Source organism: Martes martes (assembly GCF_963455335.1).
Source record: "Martes martes genome assembly, chromosome: 11".
NCBI classification, from domain to species: Eukaryota; Metazoa; Chordata; class Mammalia; order Carnivora; family Mustelidae; genus Martes; species Martes martes.
The window spans coordinates 95,881,922-95,899,141 of NC_137899.1; the positions used below are offsets into that span (position 1 = coordinate 95,881,922).

Here is a 17,220-nt window from a genome sequence, read left to right on the forward strand (position 1 = left end):
TCTATGAGGTGACCCTGTTAGACAGATGCATCTGTACATGCTTATTTCAAACATTTTGTGTAAATGGAGTTTGGGGTAAAAGTCTGACTGATCTCACAAAACTCTGTAAAGAAGAAAAGTAAAATGAAGAACAAAAATCACCCCTACTTTCTCAACAAGTAAGCAATTGGAATTTGAGAGCATGCTTACCTCATTGCTTATTTGCAGATACCTATGGAAAAGGACTCTATTACCTGGCCAACTTTTCTGCCAGTCAGGTGAGTATGCCTGATACCATGAAGGGAAAAAAGAGTTCTGTTGGCTTAGTTGGATGACAGATATCATAAGGACATAAAGTACCGCCTAGAATCTCCTCCCTGCTCATCTTGTTCATTTGCATCCTTTCCTTCCTCTGAAATTCAGATGGAAATTTAGTATGTTCTTGGGAAGTTTTCTGTGATTAAACCTCCTCATATTTCATCAGTAACTTCTTCCAGGTCAGCAAGGCACAGACAGACTGATTGTTTCTATGTTATTTAACCCTTGTTCCTATGTTGCCCTGGAATGGTCTGCATGTATCGTGACTTCTCTACATGTAGAACAGAAGATTGCTGATAGCTTAGACTGTCTTCTTAGAGTTCAGGGTGAATCTAGAGACACTGCAAGTACTTAGCCAATGCAAAGCTGGATGATGGTTGGAAGTGGGAGATAGAGGGCTGAAGTCACAGTCTGCATTATCCAAGGAGACAAGATGGTGATTTTCATGTTGTCTTACTTCATGATCTGCATTTGTTTCTAAAACAAGTTGAGAAAATTTAAATGGATTTTATTTCCCCCCCTGGTTTCTTTTTATCTTTAATTAACAGAATATGATGCGGAGTCATATAATTTTCAACAAATACATCACTGATTCAAACCCTTTGAAACTGGGCTACGTTGAGATCTGGGGAGTGGGCAGTGTTCCCATTTCCAGTGTCAGCATCTCTGTGAGCAGCATGGTGATAACACCCACCTTCAATTATGACCCCGTGACACAGGTTTGTGACCAGTGAAAAGTTCTAATGGTATATTCCAGTCCAGTCCTAGGGTAGTTCCTGCCCACCTCTCTTCCAAATGACAGGCTTTTCTATGGAGCCCTTTAGGAAGCTCTCTGTGTTCAGTGTGCCAACAGTGTACAGCCTGGAGATGAAGGGGAAATTCCTGACTTATCATTTGGAATTGAGGGTCTGGATCCTTATTTTGCATATATGTTTTCTTGTCTGCAAATTTATGTAAAACTTCATCTTTACTCCTTCACCTCACTTCAGAAATGTACTTTCCAAACAGCTTGAACTGCCATATTCCATCAAATATAAGACACCATCAGTTAAAGATGCCCCATAATTTCATGTGCCATGAAGAAGGAAAAAAGGATTAGAGTATGACACAACGCTTTTGTATCATTTAAAATTTATACTTTAAATACTTTTGCAAGTACTTTTGCAAATACTTCTGCAAGCTTTCTTTAAACAAAGATTTTTATCATTTTAATGTTAGAGATAATATAGAGGAAAAATATTAGGTAGAGACACATGAACATTGATAAATCTTCATCAAAGTAATTTAGATGAGGTAGACTCTGAATGTAAAGGAATACTAGAAATGCCTTAACCTGGGGCACCTGGGTGGTTCAGTGGGTTAAGTGTCTGCTCGAATCATGATCCCAGGGTCCTGGACCACATGTTGGACTCCCTGCTCAGAAAGGAGTCTGCTTTTCCCCCTCCCTCTCCCCTTCCCCCTGCTTGTGCTCTCTCTCTCTCTCTAATAGATAAATAAAATATTTTTTTAAAAAAGAAATGCCTTAACCAGTTAGTATCACAGAATCTTATTATTCAAATTTTTATGTAAATATTATAAATTCTTTTATTTACTATTATTTAAAAGAAAAATATGTGGTATGAATGGGTTAAGGAGTTTCCTTTGTGCTATCAGAGGCATTGGTGATACATCATTTCATAAAAATTCTTTCACTAGCATCTGTGGGATTTTCTCCAGACAAAACAAATGCTTTATACAAGTCTTAATCCAAGTAATTTCCTGATCTTACTATAAGCCAGGTTTCCTATTCTTTCCTAAAATAATGCCTAAGTGGTTTGTAGTCCACCTGTTCATAATACCAATAATAGCTATGAAGTTCATGCATGCACAGATAATACCAAGTATCATGAATGCTGCTTAGCTCACAGTAACTCTAAGGCTGTTAACTGCAAAACACATTCTGATTTCATGAATGTTAAAATTGTGGAAAATCTGCACCTTGGGATCAACGCAGTATGGTGTTTCCAACATCTATCCTCATGGTAAATAGATCTTTCTGGCTGTGCTTGCTTCTTGCTTTTTCCTGAACTGGCTTTCTTTCATAATCCTTCCTGATTAGAAGGCCTGAAACAAAAGTTTTCCTTCAGCTTTGTATTTTTAACTCATTTCCTCATATTTGTGGCTTTCTTGTCAACCAACTTCCCCAACTTTGCCAAGGTCTCATAAAGGAATTTGCCCACTTTTGTTGCTGACCAACTCCTGGACTGTCACACTAGCTACTGACGGCACCCGCAGTGACGCTTTATGGAAAGCATTTACCTAGAAGAAAGTTGAACTGTTGGACTTCCACTGGGCAATCACCAAGTCACTGTGGGGGAACAGGAAAAGGAGGAAATCCAAGGAGGGTTCTGAGGAATGGAAATAAAGACATCTCCAATTTTCGGGGCAGTTGTTTTTCTGCAGGGGTTGTGATTGCGTAGTGTAGGGCCTGTTTTCTTCTCCCTATTACTGAACAAGTTTGTACTTTAAGGAATCAAGAAATAGGCTCTTCACCTGAAAATTTGAGGGCTGCCTGACAGCTAAGCAATGAATTGTGATAGCAGCAGAGGGCGTATGGCTTGTATCTGATTCATTTGAATGCAGGAAATTTCAATTTCAATGATCAGATGCCCACTCCTTTTCCTTTGGTTCCCAACAGGTGTTAAGCATTGATGTGACCACCAGAGACATCAGCCTCCATAATTTCATTTCACTGACGTGGAGCACTCTTTGAATTTTTAGAACAAGATCTTAATTACGAACAGCTTTGGAACTACTTCTATTTCATGCTCATAAAATTGTTGTGTGTTCTTAATTGGTTCATGCTTAGTATGGGTAAAGTATTTTATTAATTTTGTTATATATTTTGTCTGTGTCTTAGCCCTGTGGTATAGGCCATCGGGAAGTGTGGGAAGTCTATGGGTTGTCTTCCTGTTGGTAAACGTGATAGTGGTGGCTCATCATACAATATCTACTGAAGATGAACTGGGTCCATGATGAAGGGGTGTGTGTTTGTGTGTGTGTGTGTGTGTGTGTGTGTGAGATCAGGGATGGGCTCCACTCTTGCTAAATACACAAGATAAAGCTTGCCAGGACAGTTCCAGGTCCTGGGGTTGACTAATGCCTCAAGAAAGTATGCAGAAAGAACATCTGCTAGTTGGTTATAGGGAGGGGGGAGCAATTGGCTGAGAGCATGATATGAGACGAAAGAAAGGAAACACAGGAAAGGTTAGCAGGAAGGATGAGAGGAAACAGAAGATGGTGATAAAAAATGATCATGACAGGTAATATGAAAACACAAAAATCTAAGTAATGGTAGCCTCATGGGAAGGGCCAAATCACATGAAAGCCAGAAGACAGATGGGGGAACACAGGTGAGGATGAGATTGAAGCAGGCAAAACTGAAGAAAGGAGTTTGAATGTAAAAAATGTAACTTATTTTTGCAGTGATGTGCTTTGAAATGTGTAAATCTTCTTTCTTTGCTCTGTGCCTAACATGTGTAACCACAGTTGACACAAATGCATGCAACTTAAATGCCAGAGAAAAATAAAACAAGCAAATTTACAAGAGATTTTGAATTTTATGATATTTTTACCCTGGGTAACCTACCTTTGGGGTTAAGTCTTACTGTTTGGCAAACCCTTGTAAGTTGGTCTTACTATCTTTGGCATCAGAGTTCCTGCAGTCTAACCACTGATGGATTTATGATTATCCACCCTTTCTCTCACACCTCTGGAATGGGATTTTCTTAAGATTCAGGTTTATGGAAGCCTTTACTTGGGTTGTGGTGGTTGTTTTACTCATCATAGCAAAGCGGGCAAAATGTCTGGAAAAATGTCAACTGGCAAAAACAGAATTTGCATCATGATTGGTTAAAACCTGAGATAGCTAAAATTTGGGATAAAGAAATGATGTATTAGTGTTCAACAGAGATATTTACTTTTAGTATTCCTTGAATAATGAGTGTATTGGAAACAAGTGTATATACTTCCCTAAGTATTTTTTTCTTTTTTAAACACCAGGAATGCATCCTATTTTAAAGAAACCCTATTTTTTTAAAATTTTTTATTTCTTTTCAGCGTAACAGTATTCATTGTTTTTGCACCACACCCAGTGCTCCATGCAATCCGTGCCCTCCCTAATACCTATTATATTAAAATACATTTATATGAATATTTTAAAAATTTAATATAATAACAGGAGGCAATTTTTAATGATCACATTAAATAACAAGATCTAGCAGTGGGCTTCATAAGGTCATAATTTCAATGTCATGATCAGCATAAACAATATTTTGAGATACCTACTATAATTTTCATAACGTGATATGAAAATATCTGTGATTCTATTTTTGAAAGACTGACATATACTGCTAACACAGCCATGCTCTGCTATCTACATTTATAATCTAAGAAAATGCTAAAGCTCGGTTAGAAATTAGTGAACAAAGACCTATTTTCCCCATTGATATTTGCAGATTCCCTAAGTTATACTCCTTGGAATTCTGGGGGTCCTAATTCAAGAATTCCCAGATTAAGGCACGTCTGCTTCTCAGACTTCAGTTTAGCAACTGGGTCCCTATGTAGCTGTCACTGTTGTAAGAGTTCCCAAGCCTCCATCAGTTACCTGTCTTGAATTCATTCAGCCTTTTGGCTTTTAAACAGCCATTTCTTATGGTCTTGAAGACCTTCAGTGTAAGACTGAAAAGATTCTTAGCAGCTCTGGGAAGGGTGTCAGTAAAGGAATTGGGTCTGTGGCTCTCTTAGTGTCTCTTTCTGAGCAGAGCTGTCCTCCTGTGCCTGGACCCACTGGCTGAGCATTTTCTGCTGCTTTCATCTGAATGAAAAGAACTCAGAAGCAATCTTTAGGGTCAGGGACTTGGTTAAATCACTTTGTCTCTCTGGGATCATGCCTCCTCATCTGCAAACTTCTAGTGCCAGAGTAAAGCTGTGATATCCTAACTCTGGAAAGGGGCTCTGCATTGCGCCCTAGGAGAGGGAAGAAAGTAGATTGGCAGGGATCTGAGCTCCCCATCCTGGCTTCAATCATTTACTCAGTTACATACTGGAATTCTATTTGAATAAAGAATTTTAAATATAGAGACTGTCTTTTTTCCTTTGTATATCCTTCGTGCTTTGTCGAAGATTAGTTGACCATAGAGTTGAGGGTCTATTTCTGGATTCTCTATTGTGTTCCATTGATCTATGTATCTGTTTGGGTGCCAAAACCATACTGTCTTGATGATAACAGCTTTGTAATATAGCTTGAAGTCAGGCATTGTGATGCCACCAGCTTTGGTTTTCTTTTTCAACATTTCCCTGGCCATCCTGAGTCTTTTCTGACCTATAGAAATTTAAGGATTGTTTGTTCCAGCTCTGCAAACAATGCCAATTGTATTTTGATAGGGATTGCATTGAATATGTTGATTGCTCTGGGCAACATAGACATTTTAATAATGTTTGCTTTTCCATTCCATGAGCATGGAATGTTTTTCTATCTCTGTAAGTATTCCTCAATTTCTCTCATAAGTGTTATTTTTTTTTAAAGATTTTATTTATTTATTTGTCAGAGAGAAAGCACAAGCAGGCAGAGGCAGAGAGACAAGCAGACTCCCTGCTGAGCAAGGAGCCCCACACGGGACTCGATCCCAGGATCCTGGGATCACCACCTGAGCCGAAGGCAGCGACTTAACCAACTGAACCCCTCAGGCGTCCCTCTCATAAGTGTTCTGTAGTTTCTAGAGTACAGGTCCTTATCTCTTTGGTTAGGTTTATTCTTAGGTATCTTATGGTTTTTGATGCAATTGTAAATGGGATCGATTCCTTAATTTTTCTTTCTTCAGTCACATTGTTAGTGTACAGAAATGTAACTGATTTCTGCACATTGATTTTGTATCCTACCACATTGTGAATTGCCGTATGAGTTCTGGCAGTTTTGGGGTGGAGTCTTTTGGGTTTTCCACATAAAGAATCATGTTATTTCTGAAGAGTGAGAGTTTGACTTTTTCTTTGGCAATGAGATTGGACCATTCTCTTACACCATACACAAAGATAAAATCAAAATGGATGAAAGACCCAAATGTGAGACAGGAATCCATCAAAATCTTAGAGAAGAACACAGGCAGTAACGTCTTTTACTTTAGCCACAGCAACTTCTTGCAAAACATGTCTCTAAAGGCAAGGGAAACAAAAGCAAAAGTGAACTATTGTGATTGCGTCCAGATAAAAATCTTCTACACTGCAAGGGAAACAGTCAACAAAACTAAAGGCAACTAAGGAATAGAAGAAGATACTTGCAAATAACATAACAGATAAAGGGCTGGTTTCCAAGATCTGTAATGAACTTGTCAAACACCACACCCCAAAAACAAATAATCCAGTCAAGAAATGGGTAGAAAACATGAACAGACACATCTCCAAAGAAGACATGCAGATGGCCAGCAGACACATGAAAAAATGGTCCACATCACTTGTCATTGGGGAAATACAAATGAAAACCACAATGAGATACCATGTTACACACCAGTTATAATGGCTAAAATTAAGACAGGGAAAAATAAGTGTTGGTGAGGATGTGGAGAAAGGAAAACCCTCTTAGACTCTTGATAGGAATGCAAGATGATATAGCCACTCTGGAAAACAGTAAGGATGTTCCTCAGGAAGTTAAAAATAGAGCTACCCTATGACCCAACAATTGCACTACTGGGTATTTACCCCAAAGATACAGATGTAGTGAAAAGAAGGGGCTCCTGCACCCCAGTGTTTATAGCAGCAATGTCCACAATTGCCAAACTGAGATGTCCTTCAACAGATGAATGGATAAAGAAGATGTGGTTCATATATATAAGGAAGTATTACTCAGCCATCAGAAAGGATGAATACCTACCATTTACACTGATATGGATGGAATTGGAGGGTATTATGCTAAATGAAAGAAGGCCATCAGAGAAACACAATTACATCATATGATTTCACTCATATGTAGAATATAAGGAATAACACAGAGAATCATAGGGGAAGGGAGGGAAAACTGAATGTGGAGAAATCAGAGAGGAGGCAAACCATGAGAGACTCTTAACTCTGGGAAACAAACTGAGGGCTGTGGAAAGGAAGGTGAGTGGGGGCATGGGGTAACTGGATGATGGGCATTAAGAAGGGCACGTGATGTGATGAGCACTGGGTGATATGCGCAACTAAAGAATATTGAACATTACCTCAAAAACTAATGATGTACTCTATGTTGGTTAATTGAATTTAAATTTAAAAAAAGAATTAAAGAATTTTAAGTATATGCATTGTATGCATATACATATATGCTTAATGTATATGTTTATATAATATATATGCTTACATTTTTTATTCATGTGGAATATGTATCTATCATATACATTTCATATAACATGTTTATGTAAAACATTTGAAAATCAGTACACCAAATCATCAACTCCACAAATACTTTGGTTCCAGCACCTTTTTGTACTCTTAAAAATTATTGAGGATTCTAAAGCTTTTGTTCATGAGGTTATATCTATTGATATTTATCATATTAAAAATTAAAGTAGGTAATTATAGACTTAAAATTAATGTTACACTGTATGTTAACAACTGGAATTTAAATAAAAATTTGAAGAAAAGAATAAGAATGACTACACATGGAGCCATATACACTTGTGGCTACCTTGAAGCAGACCTTGTAACATGGACCTACATTTGTAACTCCTGGCCAACCATTAGGGGAAAGGTTGGAGTCTTTTTGAGATATTCTCTCACCCTAAGACACAGAATTTCCCTTTATCTCATTATAGGTATGCTGAAATTAAAAAAAAAAATCTGAAACCCTCTCACTTAAGGAGGAAGAAAATTCATTCATTTTCTTATTAAAATCATCTTTTTAATGATCTAATATTATCTAATCTATTAATAGCATTAATTATTATAGGCACCTACAAAGACAAGGTTGTGTTGGCCTTGACAGATATGGTCCAAGTGTCAGTACCTTCCCTTCTTGTCATTATAGCAATTTCATTGAGATATTTGCATCTTGCCTTGGAGGATGGTGCTTTGAAAGTTAAAGGTCATGCATATTGTTGGTTTCTGTCTTGATGATTCAACTCTCTGCTTGCTTTGATTCCTTTGTAAGTTTTGCCAAGAGCTAACCTTACTGTGCCTTCTTACTAATAAACAATTGGAAGATACTGGGTTGCATTCTTGTTTCTTCTCTTTAAAATGTCTCTTTTTCATTGGTGAACACAATCATGGGACCCAATATCTTCCAGTTGCTAGTTAGTAAGAAAGGATGGCAAAGTTAGCTAATTTCTGCACTTTAGGAAACAGATTATAGCTGGGATTGTCAGTTAGTACTGAAATGTGAATGATGTCATAAGCGAGTATGGGATGCGAGGAGCTAAGAGTAAAGTACCACACAAAGAATAGAATTATCTTATGTAGTAACAAATCTCCTTTCTCGATCTTTTGCCAAGATATTTTCCCAATTGAAATGAGATCCAAGTACATTTTCTGTCTAACAAAGGCTCTCTTTTATTGGAGCAAAAGATAAGGTGTTTATGTCATTCCTGAAGTTCAAAAAAGTAGAAACCAAGTTTCTGTGTGTATGTGCTTTCCATACACTGAGGATTTGAAGCAAACAGGGACTACTATGGCTACTATATTACTATGGATCTTAGATGCCATTAAAAGATGGCGTGCCCTCATATATTGTTATATATAGAGTAAACAACCATATACCTTCATATTTTGATGGTGGAAATGTAAAATGTTGTCTGTCACCATTTTGGAAAATGCAATTCTTCATAAAGTTAAAGATAGAGTTCCCATATGATCTAGAAATTTCACTCTGAGGTATGTCCCCAAAAGAATTGAAAATATATATTCACACAAAAACTTGCACATGATGTTTATAGCAGCATTCCCCCTAAAAACAAAAAAAAGTAGAAACAACACAAATGTACATCAACTGATGAGTATATAAATAAAATGTAATATATTGATTTAATGAATATCATCCAGCTGTAAAAAGGAATAAAGCATTGATACCTGAGGGCACTTAATATGTATAACAGTATGGTTGAATTTTGAAAACATTATGCCAAGTGGAAGAAGCCAGACACAAATGGCTGCATATTGTATGATTCTATTTATATGAAATGTTCAGAATAGGTAAATCCATAAAGATAGAAAGTAGATGAGTGGTTGCAGGGATTGAGGAGAGGAGAATGGGGAGTGACCATGAATGAGTGATGGATTTCTTTTGGAATGATGAAAATGTTCTGGAATTAGATAGTGGTGATTTTTGCAAAACTCTGTAAATATACTAAAAACCACTGAACTGTATATTTTGCAAGGGTGAATGTCATGGCATATGAGTTCTGTTTCAGTACAAAAGTAACACACTTTAGCTAGCTTAAGAACAAAAAAGAATCTTGAAAGATTTTCGTGACTCATTGAAACTCCAGGAGGACTAGAGTGTCAGGTTTGTAGGCTACGTGGCTAGGTACAGCAGCCTGATTACCTTGTAGGAGGTTCCACTGCCATGGTCCTTAGCATTTGTCTGGCAGCTTATACCCCCTATACTGAACATAGGATGCCACTAGGTCCCCGGTCCCTGCTGCCTCTGAAACAATGTCTCTTCACCATTCTGGATACATAGGCACATCTCATTGGCCGAGCACAGACAACCTGTCTCTACCTTGGCCGAAAGGAAGATTGTGAAAGGGAATTTCTAGCCTCTTACTTGGGAGCAGGGGGACAGAATCCCCAAGGTGGAAAGTTCCTTAAATATTAGAAGATTTTTAAAGGTGTCGAATAGTCAAAGAGCATGACCCATTTCCAGTAGAAGTATCTTCTCACTTTAAGATTATATAACATCTACTTTGATGGTGCTCATTTTATTGAGAACATTTGATGGGAATGCTTATTTAAATTAATATCTGAGTTACTCAAAAGAACTTTGGTGGTTTTATTAAAAAAAAAGAAGAAAGTAGAAAATAAAAATAAAGCAGGAAGAAGCACAGATGCTGTTTAACTCCTCCACTGTCAAAATGAAGAGAAAACCACTGGCAATGTTACCTGTCTAACACTGTAAGCTCACTACATGGCAAATAGCTCAAGCATGTGACCAATTTGACAAAAGGATTACCAGTACTCATTAACCATGAACCATTTAACCTCATACAACTTTTTCACAAGAATATTTTTAAAATAAAGACACAATGAGAAACCACTTTACAACAGTTAGAATGTGGATGTGGGGAAAGGGAAACCCTCTTACACTGTTGGTAGGTATGCAAGCTGGTACAACCACTCTGGAAAACAGTATGGAGGTTCCTCAAGAAGTTAAAAGTAGAGCTACCTTACAACCCAGGAATTGTACTGCTAGGTATTTATCCAAAGGATACAAACATAGTGATCCCAAGGGGCACCTGCACCTCAGTGTTCATAGCAGTAATGTCTATAATAGCCAAAATGTGGAAGAAGATGATATGTCCTTCCACAGATGAATGGATAAAGAAGATGTGGTTCATATATACAAGGAAATATTACTCAGCCATCAGAAAGGGTGAATATCTACCATTTACATTGACATGGATGGAACTAGAGGGTATTGTGCTAAGAGAAATAAGTCAGTCAGAGAGATAGCTATATGGTTTCACTCATGTGGAATATAAGGAATAGTGCAGAGAATCATAGGGGAAGGGAGGGAAAACTGAATGGGAAGAAATCAGAGAGGGAGACAACCCATGAGAGACTCTTGACTCTGGGAAACAAACTGAAGGTTGTGGGAAAGGGAGGTGGGTGGGGAAGATGGGCTAACTGGGGGGATGGGCATTAAGGAGGACATGTGATGTGATGAGCACTGGGTATTATATGCAATTAATGAATCATTGAACACTACATCAAAAACTAATGATGTACTATATGATGGCTAATTGAATTTAAAAAAAGAAAAAGAAAAAAAAAAGACTTTGGGAGACAAAATGAAAAAATGAACAATGTGGGTAAACCAAGCAAGAGCTATTCATTTTTTTCATTTACTTAGTCAACAAATAGCTACATATTTATGTTGGGCAGAGTGCTAAGCACAGAATCTGCAGGTATGACTGAAGATGGCCAGCTCCCTGAGCCCTTCAGGCTACGTGGACAGACAAGCAAGTACAATGCAGTGTGACAAGCAAAGTAACTGGATATGAACAGGAACACAGAAAAAGCATAACTATCAGAACAAAAGCCCAACTTCCCCTTTTATTAACAAATGGAGCTTTCTCTAAGTCATAAGGAAAGCAAAGGCCCTTTATGGTTAGCTGGAAAATGCACTCCTCTCCTCCAATCGCCATCAAATGTACAGTGCAATAAATCGATCCTGGCAGAAGCTGTCTGCAGCAGCCTTGTCACCTCTGCTCAGTGTTCCTCAAGAACCAGTGAGGGATAGACACAGCAAATAAAGCGATACGGCTATGAGGTGAGTACTTTTCTCCATGTACGTGGTGCTTTGAATAAGTAGTGTTCTTTTCTTTTAAATGTCCCTGTCTGCTCTGCTAAATGATCTGGACAACTCAACGCTTTTCTTCTGGATATTTTCGTTCTTTTTGAGAGACTATGAGGAGTGGGGATGAGATAGTGCCTGGAGTACAGGCTGACTGGACAGGAGAGGGGCGTGTGTGTGTTTAACAGATGGGGACGGTCAAATGCAAGATGTTCCTCTCTCACTGAGACAAAAAAAAAAGGAAAGAACAAATAGGATACTTCTGGAAGCTAGCTGAAAGTGACATGGACTGGGGAGTTAGTGAATGCATCTATTTGAGTAGAGAGGGAAATAGTATATGATCATTAAGTTCATTAATAATCTGGTTTTAGTTGTTCAAAAATTGTGATTGATAAAGGAGAGTGGCTCTGAGTAGGGAGGGCTTCTAAGTAGGAGAGACTTTTTACCTTTACAAATCTCCATCTACCTGCTCTCTGCCAGGATGGCAGTAGTTCCTGTGGCAGGAAAATGCCTGGGGCTGTCCCCAGAGTCTTCTGAACTTCCTCAGCCCCAGGTGTTGAGCCTGCTCCCCCTGGAAGGTTTTGGGAGCTTTGGAAGAAGTAGTCGCTTTGGGTTTGTAGAGGCTGGGAAGGAAAGTCTCCTCATGGAGAGACACAATGCTTGGAGAAGGGAAGCTGTGTGACAGACAATCTGCTTGCTGTGGAAATGAGTCATAGTCTGTACGCATAAGTTACGAAGTCAGGTACCGCAAGCATATGAGGTTGGTCCCTCAGACTTCTTTCACTGCCTGAAACTCTACCATTGGAGATCCAGCCTCTAGATCTATAAGCTCTGAAGCCTAGGAGACATTGTAGAGAGAGTGCAAATACTCAGACTAGTTTAAGAAGCAGAGCCTCAGTGTTTGCCTCAGTTATACCACTAACCATGGTTAGGCAAAATACCCTAACATTGACATAAAATTGGAATCATAATGCCTGCCTGGTCAACTTTGATGTAGGGGTATCATAGGAATATAATATTATATGTTATATACGTCTTATAGGGATTAGAGTAAAACTTTGAATAATTTAGAGGAGAGACACCTGATAGATTTAGGTTAATAGGAAAAAACAGTTAATATACTCTAACTTCAGTTCCAAACCCCAATCTGAACTCCGCCCTCCCTTGGCAAATTATATATAGATCCTTGCTTCTTACCTCCATTTCAAAATTAAAGTGCCTATTACACATTAACCAAAAGCTTGCCTCAATCAAAAAGTGAAACTATGTGCATATGGAAATACTTACAGAAATTGTCATGGCAATGGGCCAGGGCCGAGAAGAGCCCAAATACAGGGAAATGCAAAGTTAAAGGAATGTCAAAGTAAGAAAAAAAAAAAAAAGAAAATTCTTTTTTCACATGGATATATAGATTATTACTACACAGTTGTTGGTTAGGTGTGGCTGGAACATAGGGAAGAGAAGAGGCAGGCCATGCAGGCATAGGAGATGTCACGAAGACCTTTGATTACAAAGCTAAAGAGTTTGTATTTTATTTGGAGAACCACTGAGGACCTGAATATAGGAAGACCAGATAACCCTGTTTTTTGCAGTAAAAAGATTAATCCATCCTCCAATTAGAAGCAGGAAGCCAGTGAGGAAGCTGTGGTCACAGTCCAGGCCAAAAATAATGGCCTGACTAAAGCATTTCTGGTAGGGATGGAGAGGGAGAAACAGATCTGAAAGATATTGAGGAAGAAGTCTGACTGAACGAGTGACTGGCTGTGAGAACTGCAAAAAAGAGAGAAGTCAAAAGTTATACAGATTTTTTTTTAACAAAGTTGTGATTCTGTTCCTCAAGATATTAATTATTGAGGAGAGGCCAATTGGACAGAATTGGTGGAAGTTAGGACTGGGGTGTGGGGAGCAGAGAACACATGTTCAAATGTGTTGAATTTGGTTGGACATCCAGGTAAGATATCTAATAGGCAGTTGCACATACAAATCTGAATCTCTGGGCTAGAAATACAGATTGCACTGCCCTTGGGTGTTATATGAAATCATATGAGTGGTGGAGCTTGCTAAATGAGAGAGGTTGGTGGACCTATGTTGAAAATACAGGGAATATCAATATCTTAATGAAACAGGGGACTAAAAGAAAATTGAAGAGGAGCCAGAAAAGTAGGTGAGAACCAAGATTAAATGACAAGGAATCCAAACATGGAGAAATTTTAAGAAGAAGGAGTGGTTGATAGTGGGGCGATTAAGAGAGTGCTCATTGTATTCAGCAGTTGAATCACCAGTGACCTTTAGGGGAATTTCAGTGGAATGCAAGAAACAGAAGCCATGCCAGTAATAGACAAGGAAGGTAAGGCAGACAGTGCACCATGATCTTTTTGGAAAGTTAGCTACAAGAGGAAAAAGAAAGTTATAATGGTACCTAGAGAAAGACACAGAGTAATCGCCAGAATTTAGGGTGACTTGGGATATACTTTTGAGGGGAAAGAGCATATTCAGAGGGAGAGGTTGATAATGCAAGGAAGAGGAAGGATAATTGGTGGAACAAGATTTTTGAGAAATTCGAAGTGTATGAGATCTGTAGAATAGATACAAGGGATATCCTTAGCAAGAGGATAACCCTTGTATCCTCTTCAATTGAGAAGAGGGGAAAAATAAGTTTACTTAAATACAGATAATTTTTATAGAAAAGCTTGGGTTGAGAAGCAGGGAGATGAAATAGTTTCTTCAAAATAGTTGTTTTGTTTGTAACGTTGGAGACGATACTGGTTGAGAGTAACAGTGTAGGTAACAAAGGTTGGGGCTTGAAAACAAGGATCAATATTTGAAATATCTCCTGGGAAAATGAGAGAAGATGGCAAGATTGTCCGTAGGCTTGAAGGCCCAGTATATTTGTCAGATTATGAACGCAGTGGCATCCCCGTTGGGCTGATTGCATAAATCCGGAAGGCAGAAGTTTGGGTCAACAGGTTTCATTGTATAAATTCAGTAAGCAGATGAGGGAGCAAGGAAGATGAGAGAAATAACAGCTATTGAGGACTGTGTCAGGGAAGGGTAATAGCTGGGAGGCTAGGAGGGACTAAGAGATTAAGAGGGAGTGGAACAGAAAAGAAGCCTCAATGTGATCAAAGAATAAACAGTGCAATAACAGGATAAAAGGGGATGGGCTTTTTCCCAGTAAATAGGAAGTAGAGGCTAAGAGTGAGTTCAGAAACGGAACAATGCTGGAGAGTGAGGCGTTCCAGGGCGTAGCCAATGTACAGCCGTGGTGGGAGGAGTGCTGAAGATGGTGGAGAGTCAGTCAAGGAATGACATGGTGAGGGCTGTCATGGGGTCATGAGACATATGTATAATGTGAGATTTGCTATAATTAGAGCAGAAACTTGGGAGTACCTCCAGAATCTTACTTCTGGAGATGAAGAAATGCACACCCAGATAGTTAAAATGCCCACCTGTTGGTATGCAAGTCAGGGCAAGAACCAAAACATTCTTTGGTTCCCAGTTCACTACACACTCCAATACACCAAATATTTTAAAACTTGGGTCTATGTATGCATGATTGGCAAGGCTATGGTGAGCCACCAAATTTATATGGGTTTGTGTGCTGTGACCATGCAAGCAAGCATTGTGTTGGAGATCGGGATTAGGTTCAGTCTTAACAGAGTCTTAACAGAATTAATCACTTCTAAATAATTAAACATCTTGCCATAATGGCATAGGAATTGAAATAAGAAGACCAGGATTCTGGTTTTGTTACTTTTTCCTTCCCTGAGTGTACCCTCCAATCTACTGCCCAGGGTGGGTGTGAGGATCAAAGTGATGTCTAAAAGGGCTTTGTGAAGCACCTCAACCCCTCATCTCTCTCCTGTACTCCGTTCTTTATGTCTGACATATTCTTTCCTTAGACAATACTCAATTCCTCTGCAGACAAAAAAGGCAAGGGTTCTAGAGATGATGGATGCACAGACTAGAGTTAATTGTAAATACTGTGATGAGTGGAAACAAATATTCTCTGAATTATGTAAGGAGGAATGCTTGTAATTAAGTCATCTTGCAAATGAGTTCACATTCTAATCATGATGCCTCTCCTTTTGGATTGATGGAACTTTGTGGTTTGCTTAAATCCCATTATCTGTGTCCATCCAGATGGCAAGGAAACTCACTGTATTGGAAGTCCTTCTGATCATCTTCTTCCTAACTGTGCTGGCCTTAGATATCTTCTTGATGTTTTTTGTGTTGGAGAAAACTGAAGGTAAGGAGGATGCTTGTAGCTTTGGGGTTGGAAGGATTATATTCCTTCACTCTTCAGCATAACACCATGTTGTATCACTCAAAATCCACATCCACAACCAATATCAGTCAATCTTCAAAAGACAAGTTTTCTTTTTCTACAACAAAACCTTGAATGCCAATGATATTCAGGATCTCCCAAGTCCCATTTGATGAAATTTTAACAAGATGCAAAATTAGGCTTGTCAGATGTCTGTCCTTCAATCCAGTCATAAAGTAGTAGAGCCTTCAAGTAGAAGGAACAGTTGAGGTAACAGTGCCCAATCCCACTACATTATGGAAAAGGAAATCAGGTTGCAGCAAGCTGATTAACTTGGCTTAAATATGTCAATTATAATCAGCCTCCAGCCCATACTGTCATTGAAATAGCTATGATTTCTTCATCAGTACCTTTGAAACTGTTCTCTCTCACACAGGAGCATCAAGAGAATGCTTTCTCCTCCGTGCACATGATACTCTAAATAACAAAATAATAGTGTGTAATATAAAAATCTATCCCTAATTTAAACAGTATTTGTGGTTGATTTTGCTTGCTAAAGCTCACATTTACATGTAGATTAAGTGTATATTGAAAAGAAATGGTGCTAATAGCAGAACCCTACCTACTCAATCTCTTTTCACTATTACCCACAGTAAACATTAGGGTGCTTTCTAGGAACAATTATGTCTTTGAACGAGGATTTGGAAAACATTGATATAAGCTATTTTTAGACCATTACTATTTTTTCCTATTAAATTTTGTTTGGGTAACAAGTCCCATGACATTACTATCTAATGTACATGAATAATGTACATGAATGTATAAGTAGTTTCTTTTAGTTAACATAAAACTGGATCTTCATGCCTCCATTTACCTGAAACCACAGTCTAATTCATGCAGAATAGTCAACTCTAGCCTGTTCTATATATTGGGCTTCTTTCAAGATGTTTTTTGAAGATATGCTTCCATGAGTTAAAAAGGAGGTTTCTTTCTTAAATTTTTTTTTATTTTGGTAAGAACACTTAACATGAAGTCTACCCTCTTAATAGATTCTCAAGTGTACATTGGGCACAATTACTCATAGGCACGATGTTGTACATCAGATCTGTAGAACTTATTCATCTTGCATAACTAAAAC

At 38.4% G+C, this 17,220-nt stretch overlaps 2 protein-coding genes across 2 annotated transcripts in view; both read left to right on the forward strand.

Annotated features, from left to right (window-relative positions):
• Window positions 1–3,887, forward strand: part of MGAM (maltase-glucoamylase) — an 81,542-nt gene extending 77,655 nt beyond the window's left edge. The window contains exons 46-48 of the mRNA XM_080818447.1: window positions 208–257; window positions 846–1,016; window positions 2,975–3,887. Coding sequence (XP_080674573.1) covers window positions 208–257; window positions 846–1,016; window positions 2,975–3,049 — 296 coding nt within the window. The 3' untranslated portion in view covers window positions 3,050–3,887. The remainder of the gene's footprint in view (window positions 1–207; window positions 258–845; window positions 1,017–2,974) is intronic.
• A 12,071-nt stretch (window positions 3,888–15,958) lies between these two features.
• The window catches only part of LOC308352505 (putative maltase-glucoamylase 2), a gene marked incomplete at both ends in the record, with an annotated part of 84,742 nt that continues 83,480 nt past the window's right edge, over window positions 15,959–17,220 (forward strand). The window contains one exon of the mRNA XM_080818750.1: window positions 15,959–16,064. Coding sequence (XP_080674876.1) covers window positions 15,959–16,064 — 106 coding nt within the window. The remainder of the gene's footprint in view (window positions 16,065–17,220) is intronic.